The sequence below is a fragment of the Anopheles moucheti genome, chromosome 2, assembly GCF_943734755.1.
Source record: "Anopheles moucheti chromosome 2, idAnoMoucSN_F20_07, whole genome shotgun sequence".
Classification (NCBI taxonomy): Eukaryota; Metazoa; Arthropoda; class Insecta; order Diptera; family Culicidae; genus Anopheles; species Anopheles moucheti.
Genome location: NC_069140.1, coordinates 99,667,738 through 99,687,181, shown reverse-complemented (window position 1 = coordinate 99,687,181; position 19,444 = coordinate 99,667,738). Strand labels below are relative to the sequence as shown.

General features: G+C 47.3%; 3 protein-coding genes across 4 annotated transcripts; 2 read left to right on the top strand and 1 right to left on the bottom strand.

Annotated features, from left to right (window-relative positions):
• The first annotated feature begins 1,078 nt into the window (after nt 1-1,078).
• On the top strand, nt 1,079-8,970 carry LOC128307759 (uncharacterized). Of its 2 annotated transcripts, XM_053045429.1 has the most exons (11): nt 1,079-2,533; nt 4,456-4,650; nt 4,732-5,074; nt 5,153-5,404; nt 5,572-5,706; nt 6,049-6,484; nt 6,554-6,587; nt 6,987-7,227; nt 7,297-7,380; nt 8,206-8,580; nt 8,655-8,970. In XM_053045429.1, the coding sequence occupies exons 1-11, from the start codon at nt 1,608-1,610 to the stop codon at nt 8,868-8,870; spliced, it is 3,237 nt and encodes a 1,078-aa protein (XP_052901389.1). In that variant the 5' UTR covers nt 1,079-1,607; the 3' UTR covers nt 8,871-8,970. The 2 variants fall into 2 exon arrangements, with proteins under 2 accessions (XP_052901389.1, XP_052901390.1); XM_053045430.1 differs by lacking the exon at nt 5,572-5,706.
• Nucleotides 8,971-9,647: 677 nt separating this feature from the next.
• LOC128310661 (uncharacterized) lies at nt 9,648-15,633 on the top strand. Its single transcript, XM_053047358.1, has 7 exons — nt 9,648-10,105; nt 11,272-11,370; nt 11,570-12,407; nt 12,485-12,900; nt 12,969-13,206; nt 13,272-13,355; nt 13,426-15,633. The coding sequence occupies exons 1-7, from the start codon at nt 9,648-9,650 to the stop codon at nt 13,996-13,998; spliced, it is 2,706 nt and encodes a 901-aa protein (XP_052903318.1). The 3' UTR covers nt 13,999-15,633.
• Nucleotides 14,107-18,086, bottom strand: LOC128310660 (WD repeat-containing protein 35). Its single transcript, XM_053047357.1, has 6 exons — nt 18,063-18,086; nt 17,686-17,976; nt 17,056-17,625; nt 16,583-16,985; nt 16,409-16,512; nt 14,107-16,302 (listed from the first exon to the last, which is right to left on the bottom strand). Exons 1-6 carry the CDS (start codon nt 18,084-18,086, stop codon nt 14,107-14,109), a joined length of 3,588 nt encoding a protein of 1,195 aa, XP_052903317.1.
• Between the last annotated feature and the right edge of the window lie 1,358 nt (nt 18,087-19,444).

Sequence of the window (19,444 nt, the reverse complement as noted above, 5' to 3'; positions counted from 1 at the left end):
AATGAATTAAAGAGGTATAATTATTAAGTATAATTCCTTGGTGTTGTTAGGTACATCAGAAAACCATGATTCATAGATGATATCAAAATTACACGTTATTACAATTACGATAAAGAGAACAATTGGTAGAAAATTACGAACATCCCGACATGATTTCTTATGTTCACAGTCACATTCGATCAGAACTATTGCAAAGGATATTCGTGATGCTATTTCTGCCAAGAAGAATTCAATCGATGTGGTGATGATCAATGGACAAACTCAAATATTTCCCTTTCCCTGAAATATTAAAGCTTTCTTGAAAAAGACAAGAAAACATCATGAGGATGAATGTGATGTAAATACGAATATGTACGGCAATATGTACTACAAAACTTAATTGTAGAAATTGATGAAAAGTATAGCTCTAACAGCCTATACTTTCATCAATTTCTACACGCATGAACAGCCTGTCAGCTAAGCATCATTTACTGCTCGGTTCGCTATCACATCACTGCCCACTAGCACGTGCTTAGTTAATGCTTCCCTCTAAGTTTACTCTACGATAATGGCTACATCTCACCAACGCTAACATAACATTCATCTCACGAGCTAAGCCTACTAGATGTGAGAATAAATCCACAAAACTACGTCATTAGCAGCAGTATAATCTATTCCGATCGCCTACAGACACAACACCACACGCGGTTTGGTGTTATTGGAAAAATATACATCGACGTTGTGTCATCTTCCAGCAGTCGGGCAATAGCGACCAATAGACCAGACCTACGCACACCTCTGATAACGATCGCCTTAGCCTCCACACACCTGTTGCCGCTGCACGCATTACGAAGTACTCGCGTAAGCAAGCAAGGGGTAAGGAAAAACTGTCCCGCGGCTGAACAACAACAACGCAGCACACGGCCCAATTGTAACCAACACACCGTCAGTACAGTGCGCGGACGCGGCCATTCAACTGAGTCACGGAATTCCGCAGTTCGTCCGGTGTCGCGCAGCGCGTAAGTGCAGTTTCGTCTCACTGATTACAAGCGACGGTTGGTTTCGGTGGTCTACAGCGAGTGTTCGGGAAAATTCTGACCGTGAAAAGCCGGCTGCCGACAACGAAGGAAAAGTGCGTGGCTGGAAATGGTTTACCGGTCATTATCGAACGTCTTACTGTGAACGGGCGAATAAAGAGGGTAACAAGTTATCATTCCACCCTCGCACCCCTATTTGATCGCTGGACAACTCACACGAATGTGTGTGTGTGTCTATTAGCTCGTCCAAGTGTTTGTGGGGCGCGCGTCGAAGTGCGAACGCCTGAGTGTAAGTGGGTGCGCGAAAAACACGACGATAACCGCCAGATAGCGCGAATACAAAAGGGAAAACATACTCTGTGTGTACGCGATAAAAACGGTGCGGAATCAGTAGAAAGGAAGCCTTCCATTGCATGACATCTTCTCACATCTCGTTTGGCTCAGTTTTCTCCTCTGTTTTCGCCCTGCCCATCGGCACGCCCGTGATCATCTTCGGTGCGTGAGACGTGAGCTGCCGACGGCACGAAACGAAGCCTCTCGCATACGACGCCGTTTGCGCAAGATATCAAAATAGTGGGTGGGAAAAACGACATGTACAGCCACAGTAACAACGGTGGTAGTGGTACCAACCTCGACGACGATGTTGAGGAGGCGAACCATCAGTCATTCGCCCGGCCGAAGAAGCAGACGCACTTGAAACCAGCTGCCGATCGCATTTCGTGCGACAGCGGTATTTCGCTGGAGGATCCAGCACTGATCACCACCCACCCGGCCAACACTCACCCGCCCACCCTGGTGCGCCGTCCGAAGGGTGGTAATGGTGGTGCGTCGTACGTGCGACGGTTGACTCAGCTTTTCGAGAACCTGACACACGACGAGCTGCGCCAGGAGCAGCAACGTCAGGAACAGGGCACCATGTCGTCGACCACCGTCGGTTCGACGCTTCATCCGCCGTGGGAACTGCAACAGGTAACCGAAGAGCCAACCACACCGGAAGTGGCCGCGGAATCGACCAACCCGACCCCCTCATCCGTGCTGCGGGCAGTGCCGTGCCTGGTGCTACCGAGTGCAACGGTGGAAAGTGTTGTGGTCGTCAGTGGCACGGTGGAAAGTGAAAATCAACCCCCCAACGATGCGGAAATTGCACAAGACGCATTAGCACCGCTGCCCGTTGTGGCTCGTTCGCGGATGCCCAATTTGGAGGCCAGTGCGGAAGATCGTGTTATGTCGATGAGTGCGCGGGTGAGTGGTAGTGTGCGTGCGAGTGCGGTGGGCAAGAAAAGGCTAAGTCGACGTAGCCGAACAACGCAACAGATGGTGGCGAAGGAAAGCGTTGATGGGGGTGGTGGTCCGCGAGCACTCAGCTACACCAACGAGCTCGAGGGTGATAAGATGGAGCAGGGTGGCGACCAGTACTACGACTACATGTACGATGACGACGAGTTCGATACTAGCGAGGAGGAAGAGGAAACGCTAGAGCAGCAGTCGGAGCCGAACAGGGCTGGCATCGCGGAAAGGTATGTTCACTTTCGAATGGTAAATACTTTACCACCCCTGTTGAAGGGTGACTAAAGACACAAACACAAACAACCCCCAAAACAACATTTAAATCTATGATAGCATGCTTATCTTTCGTACCGGTACGATCATCACCTCGTATCGGAGGAGGTCGCGGATCTACGTACCAAGCCGTCGTACAACGTTGAGCTATGTTTTATAAGGTGTACAACAAGAGCCTTAGCTGTGGAAGTTTCCTTTTTCAAGGCTACTTGGCTATTTTGGTAGCTATTTTTATTGACTCGATAAGATGTGTTAGGATACCGTTGAATAAAGACCTATAAGAGGAGGCTTTCAAAGGCTTCGAAGACAACTGCAAGTGGGCGGGAAGTGTTAATGATAAATATTAGATTTGTATGTTCACTTCGATAAGTGGTACTTGACACAGTGAGACAGACATCAGTGTACAGCACAACACCTGTATCTAACCGAGGAAAATTGCTGGGATCTTCTTTTGCTATGAGCGAAGAGGGAATGAAATTATCTTCAGCGGTTCCTATGTACTTTTCAAGATGCAAAATGCTCCATAATTTGAGTTCCTATATTAGTTGTGATGCGTTGTGTATTATTTGTTACATCTAGCGTTTATAACGCCTTAAAATATGCAACATAACTTTTCATTTGACAATCGCCTCCTACGATCGATGATCTTGCTTTATGAAGTATGGATAAACGCCCAAAGCTATACTATACGCATGACACTACAACCTTGTTAATCAAGGTGAAGATCTCATCAATTTCCCAGCAATAAGATCCCACCAAAAGTTGTATTAAAGGTTTTTAGAACGTTTAGTCTTAGCTAATTCTCATCATACTAAGAAAGATTTACTTTCTCTGCAGTGGATTGAATTGCCCAGAATGACGATCGTGATAATCTTGTTGACATCCACTTTGGAATGGCAGAATTCATAATATCCCTCAAAACATTCTGCCGGCCAGGAAGTGCCGCGCAATGAACACTCGCACACTTTCCACTCCTTAAGTATGCGATGACCTCGAGCCGTGCAGGAAAGAGAAGGGAAGCAGAAGAACGTTCCGTACGCCTGCATTGCCTGTTATGCAATTGCAATAATACGTCCTATCAGCGCCAGCATGAATAATGCATGCGCGCCAGTGCCAGTGCCAGTTTTCTTGGGAATTCACGCCGCACAAATTCGAATGCGAGCGGCGAAGCATACACCACAAAGAAATCACCCTTAATGATACCAGATAGACACCAGCAAACCCTGGAGCACCACACAACAACAAAACACGAGGTCAAACGATCAGAGTGGAATCAAATGGGTTTGCGCGTCGCGATTCCAGCATTAAAGTGCCCACCTCCGACCAGATTAGCGGAAGAACTTGAACCGTTGCGACTTGGTAAATGGGCAAAGGCGGCTCAAACAGCTTCTGAGTCATCGAAGACTGTACGTAAGAATCACTTACGCCTGGTCTGTTGGTAGTGTAGAGCACAACGAAAAGAAAAAAACGGAACACAGAGAAAGCAATATGAGACATCTGGTTGATTGGAATAGAAATTGTTATAATGTTAGTATAAGGCATTTGTTAGTTTCCCTTATCACGTTTCACATAGCTGTTGGGTGTATCATCAGTTCCGAAATGTGTTTGCGACTAGACGCACACAAAGCTGGTTAAAATTGGCAGCTCGTCTATTAACCTTGTGCTAAGGACTATAAATACAACATCATACAGTCTTGCTACTCATTGACCAGAGCGATCACAATTAATGTTGTTAATGCTAAATGGAAAAATTCCCCCAAAATTCTTTATCGGTCGTATACAAGTCGTCCGATCTAACCAGTCAAAAGTGCAAGCTGCTACCGACCAAACGTGCCCCAATACGTCCTAATCCGCTTGGAACTGTACTTTGTGCTTGCAGTGAGGGCGATTTCGGTGAAGAAGCAGCACCGCCAGAGATTTTGGAAGCTCACAACATGCACGTACCGGTGATCGATCATGGTACTCCGCACTACGAAGAGCACGACGAGTTCAGCAGCAGTTCGTTCGACAGTGACTCGGACGATGGACAACCATTTGCCGTACGACCCGATTCAAACAGTTCGTTCAAAACGGCGTAAGTACTGCGCATGCCTGGCATGTCAGAACGTCACTTGCATGTCTTTCATGTCTCATGTGTCATGTCCTTATTCCACAGTCGCGTAACAAGCATTCTGCAGGAGCTGTTGGCAAACGAGGCAAACTACGTACAAACGCTCGGACGAGGGATCGAGAACTATGTCAACATCATGACGGGAAAGGATCTTCCACCGGCGCTGCGCGGACAGAAGTTTCACATCTTTGGTAACATCGAGAAGATACACAACCTGCACCAGAACCAGTTCCTTCCGATGCTGAAGAACAATCGGGCCAGCATTGCCGGAATCGCGGAAACTTTCATCTGGTTCCTGGAGAACGACAAGTTCTACTGCTACATCATGTTCGCGCTCAATCGCCCGAAGTCGGAACGGATATGTAACCGGAATTTGGACTTCTTTCAGGTAGGTAACCTCTCCCTGAAGCAATGGAAAAAACAAGATTATACGAACCTTCTACCCTATTCCTTGTATCCTATACAGCGTCGTCAGCAGGAAGTGGACGATAAGCTCGGCCTGAACAGCTTCCTTCTGCAGCCGATCCAACGGCTGCCCCGGTACAAGCTTCTGCTAGCCGAGATTAACAAGGAGATCCTCAAACAGATGGAGGACACGCTACTCGAATCGGTCAAGGACGAGATCGGCATTCTGTGCAAAGCGGAAAAGCGCCTCGAACGCTTCATCGACATCGTGAACGAGGCGATGAGCATCAACGACATTCAAGAGTGCTACGAGGTGCGTATCCCGTGCGTGTCCGTGCTGATCGTCACTGATCGTCACTTGAGTTTTTTCGCGTGACCAACCAAACCAAGTCTGCAGACTGTCACAATTGACACCTAAAGCGTGTGTGTGTGCGTGTGATTGTAATTGGCACGAATTTACCTCGATTGTATACAACTCAGGGTCCGAACAGTGTGCGGCTGGAACTCATGAACCAATGCCTTGCGATATCCGATCTCTTCAGCAGTCCGCTGCACACACCGATGGTGTTGATACTGCGTCCCCATCAGGATCATAATCCGGCCAAACGAGAACCCGTGAGTGAGGAACTGGAGAACTGTGGTCACTGGTCTTACCGTCATTAGTGGATTGGGCATTTTTCTAGACACACTTGATCTCAAACACTGTACGGCACAGCATGGGGTGGTCCACACCACACTAACACTAACCATCTGCGAGGGCATGAAAGGTGACGGGGTGTTGGACACTAACAACACTATCACAGGTGTTTAGGGGGGGTTGCAGGATTTTTCCCTTTATGATCTTACCCTCTACACTAACCAGGTGGACAGAAGCAACACTTATCGGGGAACAGTAGACAAGCGCTCTCTTCCATTCGACTATTAATATCATGAACCACTTCTACCGCCTTGTTCCAGATTAACCTGTTCAGTCAGGGTAAGTTCCGGAAGATGTTCGAGGTGGATATCTACGATTGGGACCACCGAAGACGCTACCCGGCGAAGCTGTTCCTCTTCGAACGGAGCGCCATCTACTCGGAGAAGGTGAAAACCTATCTCGAGTACCGTGGCCGGTACGATGATTCGGAAATAGGCATCCACAACGAGAACCGGAACAAGGTGTACCTGTACGCGAGGAAACGTGGCATCCAGGAGATCGAGGTGACCTGCGGTGACATGAACGAGACGCAGCGTCTGTCCACGCACGTCGAAAAGATGATGCAGGAGTTTGCGGTGAACGAGCGGGATCGCATCAACACGCTTGTCCGGCCCCGAATACCGAGCGTGATGACGCTTAACCGGCGCAGCGTTGCCAGCATGATGTCCAGCACCAATAGTGCTACCAATAGTATACGTAAGTGGACGAACGCTCCCCAAAAGCACCCGGAAGGAGAAAATAAGTGTTCGGTTTGTTTCTTTTCAGGCGAAAGTTACGAATCGACCTCACAAACTACCTGGTATGTTAGCTTGTAGATGGTGTCTATGTGGCTTCAGCAATCTCGGGAGGCCTCTGTACTGTGTGCTCGTTCACATCCTTCGTTCCCTCGCTTCACAATTCATCTCTGTACATATCTCCGTACGTTTTAGCTTTAAGCCCGTTTCAAGCCCGTTGTTTGTGTGGTTTGATAATAAAATTGGCACCACGGATTGGAAAGCAACAGGACGTTACTGCTCGCTATGCTCGTGTTTTCATGTGCTATACATTCCCTCTTTGCGTCGTATGTTCATGTATCCTTTTGGCGCGCCATGTTTGTTTCGCAGGGCGAGTTAAATTGTTGGTGCTGGTACTCGTCTGGTCTGGTGCTGTCGGTATAGCGGAATACGTTTCTTAACCATGTTCGAGCATCTTTCCACAGGAGCACCGATAAGCCCATCGCACAGCTTGCCACCATGCAGAAGAACTTCTGCAGAATACTGGCCGCTAATAGACGCTACTACTTCAACGAGCTGCCCCAGGAGTTGGCGTCCCGGGTGGCGGACTTTATGCGCGTGTATGACCGGATACTGCACTTCCACACCAAACGGTTGTATGAGGACCTATCGCGAGCAGACACGGGAATCGACGATGTTTGTGAGATGTTTATCGGATACCTGAAGGTGAGTTGAGGATATTATTTTCAACACGATAATACGTTACGATAGTAAGAATGCTGGTTGATTCTGCAGGAAGGGGCGCTCGATATGCACAACGAGTACATTCGTCTGTTCAAACCGGCAGCGGAAGTCCTTAAAAACATCCACAAAGCAGCGGTAAGTTCAGTCTTTGCTTACGTTTAACCATTTGTAACCGTTTCAATTCAAATTTCCTTATAACCAGCATGGTGTGAAACATTTCAACGCACCGTATGAAACGTTTCATGAAAATAAATGGTTTGAAATTTGTATAACAGTCCTCGTGCAGTGATATGACAGTTGCAAGGGGTTGCATCCCCATGGATGGTTTTCATGAAATTATGCGGACAAAACACATTTATCGATTGTTCACTCAATAATAGTGCAATACATGATCATCAGTACAAATTTTATTCAATTTTCAGACAGTGGCAATTTTGTCCTTATAAGATTGGTTGGGCATAATTTCTTAAGCACCTCGGATCAGTCTGATAAGTTTAATTGCATAACAAATCAATTATAAAATTGTTTGATAACGATTACTCATTCCTCTTTACCAAGAACTACTTCCAGTGTAGCTATTCATATGATATTCAGTCTAGTTAAAGATGGAAGCGATCTAAATCGGACATTATCACATTGTGGAGCAATCAAAAAGGATAACAGTCTTAACAACTCCAGTCTACTTGAAGCGACATATTCGAACGAATATACACTTAACACAACACAATAAGCTTTATTTCGTGCATTTCCCCCAATATCCACATGTTTTCCCGCAGCTAATCTCACTCATTTTTACCTCCTACTGATTAGCAATCAATCGATAAAATAATATGCTATCTATCAAAATTTAGAAAACTGATTACACCCCATTAGGAGTTTTTTTATGGTGTCGCTTTCAATCTTCTCCACCCCTTTCTTTGCAATCGTGACAATTAAACCTGACCGACACCTTAATTACAGCGCTCCAGTATCACTGACAGTATGGTCGCGCCGACGATGGATGAGTTTACCTTCCTGTGCGTACAGCACTGGAACAAGTTGGAACACTTCCTTCAGGCGCTGGTCGTGCAGATTTCCGAACAGATGAACTCGGGCAACATGGAGCACCAGGATCTGTTCCGTAAGCTGGCATACGTCGAGGTACAGGTGGCCGGTTTCCGCAAACTGCTCTTCCAAAACTACCGACTGTTCAACATGGACGAGAAGATATCCCCGGCAAAGATGGGCCTGGTGCTGTACTCGGATCGTGTGCGGTACGACAACGAAACGATCAGCTCCCACCGTGTACTGCTCTGCGAGCGAGCGGTCGTGTGTGTCAAATTCCATTTCGTGCGGGTAAATAGTTGCGAAAAGAGATCTAATTCCACAGCACAAAGCAACACTCACGGTAATGCGCTTTATTTTTCAAGGAATTTGGACGCCAAACGGAAAAGTACACGAGTTTCGCCTTTATCGATCGTTTCGGGCGGGATGTAAAGATGCCCAACGTACGGGTCAGCAAGAAGTCCGAGGTCCGGCTGAACGTGGTGATCAACGAGGCGAAACACCCGATTGACTTCGGCAATACGGCCAACCGGGACAAGTTCTACGGCCAGTACTGTGCGGTACACGCAAGACACTCTTAGAACAAACAAGCAATCAGAACTCTTAGAGCTAGTCGCTAGTCTATAACCTCTCTGTTTAAAAACCCTCACCAAATGCGTAATAAATGCCATACTTTCCAATAGTCATTCCAAAACTAAAAGCCCCTTAAAAAATCCCCGTAATCCACTATCGACACTAACGCGACGCGCGTACGCGCCACGCCACACATAATCCGAAATTCTTGCTTTCTTCACGGAATTCCCCGGTTTGTATTGGTTGAACCTACTGGAAGATATTAAACTGACAATCCGCAAGCGCCAAACAGTTCTGTCAACATCACACCGGGAACGCAACTCAAGCAAATAAGCGCCCACCCTCTTTACCAGAGGGGGTGTTGTTGTCCATCGGGCGTATCGGATCGAAATCCATTATTCGCTTCTGATAGCATGCTGCTCGGGTAGATAGCTTGCCGGTAGACATTCCTTTTGCAAAGCGAGGCGATAAGCAACTTCCCGATTCGCCGAGGCCCGAACACCGGGCGTCGATACGGTCGATAATGGACAGTTCGCTATATACCTTTCGACTGGACGCATGTACAAGCGCCAAAAGACCGTAGAAGTGTTCGCCAGTTCGCTAGGCATTGTGGCGTACTTCCCGAAGTGTGAATCAATGCGTTATCTAATCAATCGGCTGGACTTTTCCCTGCTCGCTTTCATCTAAACCGAGAGTCCCGTATGAAGTGTTTGTTCTCTACCTCGTGCCACGAAAGTGTTAGTGTCCCGCAATAGCTTGTCAGTGGTCAGATCACCATAGCAAAGATGCATCCAACTCGTCCACCGATTGCGCCCAAACCGCGACTTCTCAGCGTGGCACACAATCGGGACTTGCGTGACAGTGGCATTTCCGTTTCGGACGACCCAACTGCATCGACCGATTCGCTCCGGCCACCGACGTTTAACACCTCCGGCACGGCCTCCACACCGGGAACACCGAGTGCTGTGCGTCAATTAGCGAGTCAGTTCGAAACGATCGCACTGCGTCGCGTCAGTCCCAGACCGCACCGAACGACCGGTGATGAAGGGAAAACACCACCAGTGCCACGCAAACCCTCCACTACACCGCTGATGCAGATGCTCCAGACGAATGTCGAGAGGAGTTTGGCCATTGCTCCAAAACCGCACTACCTTCCGATTCTGCCTTTGCCACACGATCGAACGCAGCTATCGCGCAGTGCGAGCAGTATCGCAGAAAGGATATATGATACCGTTTACGAGAGGTAAGCGATCTTACACCCCGAAGCTGCCATGAGTCACGGGCTATATAAACATCGCAGCGATACAACCTTCTGCTCACTGATAAGCTGATGGTTCGCGCCGATAACGCTGCTGTACTTCAACAGGAAGAAAATTTACAATCGATAAATTTATTTTCCATTCAAACTCCCCCTTTTCTCGCGTAATAATCCGGATGAATCACTTTTGCAGTCGGGATTATGCGTGCGTGGTAAATTTAGGTCGCGAGTTCTAGACGGTATGGTTCTATTCTATTTTGGTGAAAGGGAGATTAGAACGGCTAACGAGACGCAATGTTGCCGCGTTTGGAAGAAACAGCTGTAACATGCTCTGCTTGCTATTTTATCCTCATTTTTTTTTATAACAAATGACTCATTGCTAACTGACAATCGGGAGTTACGTCCAAGATTTCTTAACGCTCCTGTTGCCCACGACACTCGCCAAAACCAACGAATGCCTAATCCACTCTTTCCATTGTTCTGCGGTAGAAATCACGGACGAAATCATTCTTTATCTTGATCACGTATAATTGGACTTTGTGTGACGGTTCGTTTTTCAGATTTGTAAACGTTCTTCTTCGCCTTAGGTTAACTCACTCAGATTTCAAGCCCCATGGCTGACAGGGTGGAAATTTCACTTTTTTTTTAATTCTTCAAGAAGGGCCAGGCCGTATTGCTAACAACTAAGCGTGACTTAATCTATTGTACAATTCAAATTCGTTTGAAGACATTTCCTTCTCCAAACAGTGAAAGGTCACCTTATCCCGGGTGTACTCGGTTGAAAATATCACTTTGACTCCACATCGAAGTAGGCAAGTGAATGTGAAAAAGCTACTAGTAGGCCGTTTTTTCTGTTCCTCAGAGCACGTTTCCAATTCATACATTTAACAGACAACGTTCTCAAGATTGCGATCTGCGGGACATGTGTTTTACATATCTGATTAATCTTATTTCTGGTAAACAACCTCAACACGATTCCGAATTTTCATATTCTTCGCTTTGTTGTTAGTCGGTATTACATCTTGGAAAGAAAATATAAAAAGTGAACCTGAGCCTTGAGCCTTGTAAACTTAATCTCCCCAGACAATTCAGGCAAAAAAATAGAATAAGAGCTGTATGACATAAAGTGATAATGTCCCCCCTCAACACAGAAAACATTCGGAACATCACAAACAAGACCCTGTTGAGGCAGTCTACGAAGAGTTAGATGATCCAACCTTAACCGATGGCTATTCTTCGTTTGAGTCATCGTGAGTAGCAGCTTCTATCCGTTTGTACTCCACAATGTCGCATTTCCGTCTGTTGTTTTTTTGGGTATGCATCCTCAAATGCTTTTGTACACTCGGTAGTGATGGGATCGGTTTTGCTTGATGTAATGTCTCGATGTGTATGCCAATTCACTAGCTGTACCACCGGCTCAATAATATACCATTTCTACTTCCTGTGTAGCACCGACGATGAAGATGAAACTAATGAAGGAAAACCCGATAGAAAAAACTACTACTACTACTCGATTACTCCGGACGTTGAAGTACCAGACCACGATACAAGTAACCCCGTAGATCACATCAGAAAAGTGATCACCGAGCTGATCGAGAAGGAACAGAAGTATATTGAAACGCTTGATCAGGGTATTCGTAATTACGTACCAGCAATGTATGCCCAAACACTACCGGCTGCTCTGCGTGGCCAGAGAAACATTATTTTCATCAACCTGGAGGAAATACTACGCACCCATCGGGACCAACTGCTGCCCGATCTGGAGCATGCTGCAAATCTGTCATCCACGTCGGAAGCCGACAGTGGCCGAATGGCGGAAAAGATTGCAGAAGTGTTTCTGAGCTACATCGAGAACGATCGGTTCTACTGCTACGTACAGTTCGCGATGCATCAAGCTGACTCGGAATCGTTACGATTACGGTACAACGATTACTTCCTCAAGATTCAGCACGATATTGACGATAGGCTGGGACTGAACAGTTTGCTGCTACAACCGATACAGAGATTGCCGCGCTACAAGCTGCTGCTGAACGAGATGGTGAAGGACTTACTGAAGGATGGCAACAAAACGGGCACGATGAGCCGAAGGACGGCCATACTGTGTAAGGTTGACAAGCGGCTTAGCATACTGATCGAACGCGTCAATCAAGCCATCAATGTACATGACATCCGTCAGTGTAGCGGTAGTCAGGGGACGACAAACTCAAGCTTGAAGCATGGATCGGACATACCGCTGACACTGGTACTACAACCAGAAGGCAATCGGAACCCGGCTCGTGATTCTCCTGTAAGGAAGAGAGTTAATCAGTTAATTAATCTTGCACTCTTCCGATACTCAAACTCTTTACCTTCGTTCTCTTGCAGATAAATCTCCTCTACCAGGGTAAGTTCCAGCGTCTGTTCCTAGTCGACATCTACGATACGAACGTTCGCCGGAAGTATAGTGGAAAGCTGTTTGCATTCGAAAAACTGCTGCTCTACGTTGAAATACAGCGCGATCGGTTGGAGTATCGGGGTCACTTCAGCAACAGTGAGGTGTGCTATCTTGAGGAAGGAAACCGTCTTATCCTTTACACTGGTCCACGTGGTACGCACGAAATCATCGTACAATCAGACACCAACACGGAACTACAACCACTGGTAGCGGTCGTACACACGATGACAAGGGCTGTGATATATGATGCGGTAGAAATTGACGAGCGTACATCGCCGAATGTTCTGCAGGAAGGGGAAGAAGATGAACAGGATCTCCCAACATCCAACGATGCGGGCCACAGTTGGTAAGAGTGCAGAGAGTTTGGGCAGAGTGCTTCAGATGGTTTTCATCCTACAATAAACACATTTTCAGGGATGAGCAGAAGCTAACGGCGTCCTTGATCGAGGCCCAACGACGATTTCTGGAGGTGTTGAAAGCGAAAGGACGTTACTATCTGGACACACTCAGCTCGGAGGGGAAGGCGAAGTTAACACATTTCATCAGCGCTTTCGAAGCTATTGTGGCCCTTCATCAAGGGATCTTGCAGGACATTACCGAACCTCACACGGATCCAGATAAGATTTGTCAATGTTTTGACCGTTACTTAAAGGTTTGTTTGCACAATGCAGATGTGGTCATCCTACCAATGCTCATGTCATGTCTCATGTCTTTCAGACTGACGTTTTCGATCCGTACTTCGTTTACCTTCGTGAGTTCCGGAAGGCTACAAAATGGATCAAGCACAGCCAAACTCCTTCGGTAGGTATCGGATCGTCTAAGCAACTAACTAGCGAAATGTTTCTACATCCCAAATTTGGCTTTACCACAGAACTGCAACAGTCGCAAGGTCAACCAGTTTACGTTCCTTTGCATCGAACACATGCAGGAGTACAGCCGCTACTTTAACGTACTCATTGTCAAATACTCGGAAAACAGTACGCTCAACATCCCGATTGATAAGGAACTGTTCCAGCGGTTAGCGTACGTGCTGGTACATCTAAACGCTTTCCGGAATAATCTAGCCATCAACTATGAGCTTTTCGTGATCGATGAACAGGCAGCTGCCTGTGGATTAGTGTGCCACAACGAACGTGTCGCGATTATCAATCCACCACACGCTGCCGATGCCGGTCCGTGTCGTTTGTTCGTATGCGAAAAGGCGGCCATCTGCGTTAAGGTGCAGGATGTTAATGAGCATGAACAGCAAGTGGAACGATTCGTGAAGGTTCTATTCCTTGACCGCTTTCAAGGCCGTGGAGCGCCAATGCGTATGCGCAAAAGCAAACGTCAACTGCAGCGACTGAATTTCCTGATCGATGAGTTTAAGTTTCGGATAGACTTCGGTAGCACGCAGGCCCAGAACACGTTCTACAGCAACTACGTGAACCAGTACACCATGTAATAACGTCGTCTACACCAAATTAAAGCTGTGCATACTTTGAAAAGCCATCTACCAAATATAATTTCTAAAGATCTCACAAACACACGAACGCAGTTCAGCATTCAGCTCTTAAATCTCGATCGCTCCCTTTGTTGGGGCTATTGCTCGATGACACAGCGGACACGTCTTGCGCGTACTGATCTCTAGCGGGCTCGCCAGATGGTAGCACCCGGTACACTGCCATGCTCCGGTAGGGTTCGTCAGCGGCTGCCCAGATGCTACACATGGTGGAAACCGACTACCGCAGCTCGGACAGAGCGTACTGCAATCGGCGACCGGTGTCTCACAGGTAAAACAACTGATGTGTTTCATCTTTCCATCCTGTGGCTCGTACCGGGAGAAAATCTCAATCGCCAGCTCCTCGTACTGCTGGCGCCGAGCTTCCGAGATCGTCTCAATCGATTCCAGCTTGATGAAGGCCTTCGAGCACGTACCGAACGATCGATCAGCACAGCTAGCTAGGGCGAGCAGTGCGTACAGTGACTCCACCTCCAACACATCCTCGTAGTCGCGTAGCCGAAGCGCTGTTACGACGGCACTATGCAACAAGCCAGTCCTGAGCTGACGCTGTGCCAACAGCATATAGTGATAGGCCTCCGCGTTATGCCAGATTTGCTCGATCAGTACCGCATCTTCGGGACTCAGCTGGGACAAGACTATCGCTCTACTGCCTGCCGCTTGTACAGTGAGCTGTTTTTCTACGTGCTCTTCTGCCAGCAACCCAGAGAGTACATACAGCTGCTTTATCCGCACGTAGTCCGATCGTTTCTCCGCTTCCGCTTCGGCCATCTTCACGAGGAGACGGGCTGCGTCCAGATATCTTCCCGCTTTGCGCTGCAATTCGATCGCTTCCGGCAGTTTGCCCTCCTGGAGCAGTTGTGCCGCATGCTTGCTCAACAGCGTGTTGATCTGTGGCATACGGTACTTCTGTGCCAGTTCCACCGCGAGACCCCACTGCCGCAGGCTAATGCACGTTGAAACGGCCGACTTGACGTCACCAAGCTTCAGATAGGCTGCTACCGACTGCTCGCACATCCCAACCGTGGCCAGCTGCTGTCCGAGCTTTGCCAGCTGTGGACTCTTCTCCGGCAGTCGATGCATACACCCAACGAGCTCATCGTACTGCTCCAACGCGTACAGCGCATCCATCAGCCCTTCCGTGTGATGCGCCTTCTCGTAGTACTCTTTCGCGCTGTCCCACGCACGCATGCTCATGTAGTGGTGTCCGATCTCACGCCACGCGTTCTCCATCTGCTGGTCGGAGATTCCCGGCCCGAGCCGGTACAGCTGCACCGTGCGAAACCAATCGCACAGTGTTTGCCGCAGTCGGATCGCACAGTCGCGCCTATCGACGTCCATGTACAGTTTCTCCGCTTCATCGAACTCCCCAAAGAATGCACAGATCTCCGCCCGTTGCAATGCCTCCAGCTGGATCGTCTTCAGTCGCTTGATCAGCTGTATGCCCGGATAGTTGCTGCACCGTACGAACGCTGCTTCGGCCGTTTCGAGATCAAGCTTTTTCAGTGATGCTTCCGCCAGAAGGCGCCACAACCGTGGGTGTGCGTTATCCTCAATGAATTGCTTCGCTTCTGCAATGCCCACATGTGCGAGTAGGTCTTCGGTGTCCCGAAGTGACTTCACCCGTAGCTGCAGCAAGTGTTCCTTTACGTTCGGTGTTGCGCCCCCCTTCACAATGTCGTCCAGCAGCACGCCCGTAATTTCAAGCTCCTCAAAGTTACAGATGTATCCCGAGCATGTGATCGGTTCTTCAGGGTCTGCCCCACGCAAGATGTACATGCGCGTTTTCTCCATTATTGCCAGCAGCTGGGGGTTGTCTCGTGCCCAACAGATGGCCCACACATCTTTCCGCTCAATGTGCGGTGTCGAGGAGGCTGGCTCCGATTCGCTCGTATCGTCACGAAGTGTTAAGGTCGTCAGCACACCGTTGCAATCGATCATGGCGGCCCGCGTGGAGTTGCAATTGATCGCGAGTTTGTAACTACGTGCCTGTAAGTAATGACGGTTTCGCAGTACCAAGTGGGGTAGCGTGTACTCATGAATAAGGCCACTTTCACGACCAATCAGCAGCAGGTTCTCCGAGGAAGCTACACAGCAGATTGGATCCTGACTTGGGTCGACTTTGGGCGGTATTTCGTTGGCCGTTTTCGAATCGAGATCATTCAGCACCTCGAGAGCAGGTGTATCATCAATATGGTATTTGCGATCGCGTTTAAGTTTTAAGTTAGCATGCAACGTTGAAGCACCCTGCGAAAAAGAATTAGTTCAGAAGAGATTGAATAAACAAACAGATTTTGAACAATAGACATTAAATTAAAAACAGACGCAAATCATGTTTGTATTGAATTATTACCTTCGGTGTATGATAATGCCACAGCAGAAAGTGATCCTTCGAGGCGACGATCACGTGCGACGTGTTCATCGTAATGAATTCTGGTCGTATATCGATATATTTCGCTGAAACATGCAAAAAACGAGGATAACATCATAAGGATCCCTTTAATGTGATACCCCTTCTCATACTTACAATCAACCGTTGTGCTGATCGAATTACACACCAGCAACTGGTACATCAGATCCTTTCCTTTGCCTTCGCTCACAATGCTAAACTCCTTCCCGGTCATACGCGTCTCAACGGCCAGCACACAATGATCTACCGAGGCTGCCATCGACATCAGCGCGTCTATCTGCTTCGCATAGCACTGGTTCGAGTTTGTGTCCCAAAATGTAACCGTATCCACCTCATCGCCACTACCGTTCGCTGCCGCTTCCTGGTAGCAAACGGTACGGTTGAAGTAACACCAGTTATAATCCGGCCGAATGTTAGCAAAGTAGATGAACGAATCAACCGACAGCGCTATTCGTAGCGATTTGCCTTCCCAGGAGAGGCATGTAATTTCTTTTCCCGGAATTTTCAAAGTCCGGATGTGCTGTAAACGAAAACAGATAATGATTTCCTCGTGACCGATGACCCAATCTGTGTTTGTGTAGATGGCTTACCACACCGTATGGAGTGTAGAACAACACCTGGCTGCTATCCTTGTCACTGTTCAGGTTAGTCTTCATGCCACACAGGGCCAGAATCGTACCGTCATGGTTCCACATGCAGGAAATCGCTTGCAGACCCGTATCCACCACCACTGGTGCGTCATCATTCTCATTCCGCATCAACTGCATGCGTCCATTCTCGTAACAGATCGCCAGCACCGGCCGGCTTGGTGATGTGCCTTTGTGGAACCAGCACAGTCCCACCACCGTAACACTCTTGGCCGGTGTCAAATACACACACTGCACGTGCAGCTTCATCACGAATATGCCCTGATTATCGTACAGATGCACTTCGCCATTCTTGATGCTAAACAGCAGCAACCTACCGTCCGGACTCCACTGTACACCGGTCAGTGAGACATTCTTTAGGTCCTTGCCCCAGATCCGGTTGCCGTCTACCGAACCGACGATCACCGTACCATCCTCGTACACGATGCAAATCTTCTGCCCGTCGCTTGTCCACGCCATACCCTTCACGGTAGACTTTTTGCGATCGTTTGTCATCTCCTCGTACCAGGAACCCTACAACGAAGAGGAACAGTTTAACAATTCCGCCCTAAAGGCACTACAACAGCAACCTACCTTGTAGAGCATCCACACCATTATAACGCCATCCTTGTCCGAGGACGTCAGCTTCTGCTGGGACTCGTTCCACGTTACCACCTGGATTGCCGATTTATGGCCCTCCAGTGTTTGGTTCATGGAAAGATTGCTCGCCTGCAGTGCTTTTCCTGGCTGGGCTGATACCGCCGTACTGCTGGCCTGTTCCAGCTTCAACACCTTCAACAAACCATCCTCACCGCCCACCGCCACGTACCCTTGGTCCTTGTTCCACGCGATACAGTTCAGGCGGGTGTTGTTCGGGATGGCAATCTACAATTATTCATACAATCAAATATGGCGTCCGGAAGCGGTGCAAGGGATGAAAAATTAACCCTCGCTGATGAACCGCTCGTTACCTTTTTAGACAGGTAAATAAACATGTTGTACGGTTGTGTTTCGTTCCCGGTGTCATTCAAACGATAGGAAAAACCTTCTAGAACATCAAATTCACTTTTTCTTTAATGATTTTCCACACAAAACTATACGAAGCGTTCCCGCACCTGCCTACGGTACAACAAGAAGAAAAATATCCCGTTGTTTGTGACCTGTTTTGTGTTGGTAGGGCAGGTTGCCATAACGACCAAACTGACAGTTCGATCGACACACGCACACATTGATGCACGTAAGACGCGGAGTTTTGTTTGTAAACAAATACCTGTTGCGCATTTCTTTTCTTTCTCGTACAAAAAATAAGGGATGATTTTTTTTTTTGTAAATTAAGTGTGTCGTCTTGTCATTACCATTTTCTTTATTTTTCTCCTTAAGTTATTATCATGTTTGCATTAAATTGATTAGTTTTAATGTAAGTAAACGTTGTTTATGTTTTCTCTTAATAGTCTGGGCCTCTTTTCGTTTTCTTTCATTTCCTTCTCATCTCTCTTCTTTCTTTATCCTTCCCCTTTTACGCGCTTTATTGATCGGTGGCGGCACATGTTTCCTTTCTAAACGACTTCTTTTCATATTTTCATATATCTTGTGCTAAATTATGTCTTGTTGTTTTCTTTGCTTAATTTTTCCCCCATTTTTTCTTTTTGATCGCATTTGTTTGTTCTTCTAACTATTTTTAACACAAAAGTTCTATTGTTTCGAGAGTGTTTTCATCTGATTTATCTGTTTCCCACTGCTTACTACCATTTTCAAAGCTAATATAGGACGAGTTAGAAATGTTTTCATTTTTTTCCTTCAAATGCATTTACGCTTATCCAACTTTTTGCCGGAAGTGGATGGAAATTACAATTCATATCCACCACTGATGCATCCACTCTTCGGGGGGGAATTTTAAGCCATTTAGTTAGGTCAGCTTTGCAGCCGTGTGCCGTAGTTCGGATTTTCTCGGAACAACTCGTAATACTTCCTATAGGTACCAAAACTAGTTTACCCAAATCGAACCAGTTCTAGTATGTGTTTTCGAAGCCTGGTCCTATTATCCCACATTCCACCATAAATCGTGATTTGTCCTGCATTCAAAAATTCCAACGATTCCAGCAGTCAGACGGTCCTACTTTCCATTCAATTTTCATTCCCTTTTCGTGACATTTTTTTCTTCTTTTTCGCCATGTTTTATATTTTCCCCAACCCTCTCTATTGCCATTCTGTCGGTGTGATTGGGTGTGAAAATAGAATTCATTTCTTAGAAAAATATAATTTAAAATCCTGCCATCCTGCCATAAAGATATACGTGTACTATTTTGTTCTGCAAGTTTCCTCATCCTTCCTCCTGCCAGTTCGGTTTGCTCAC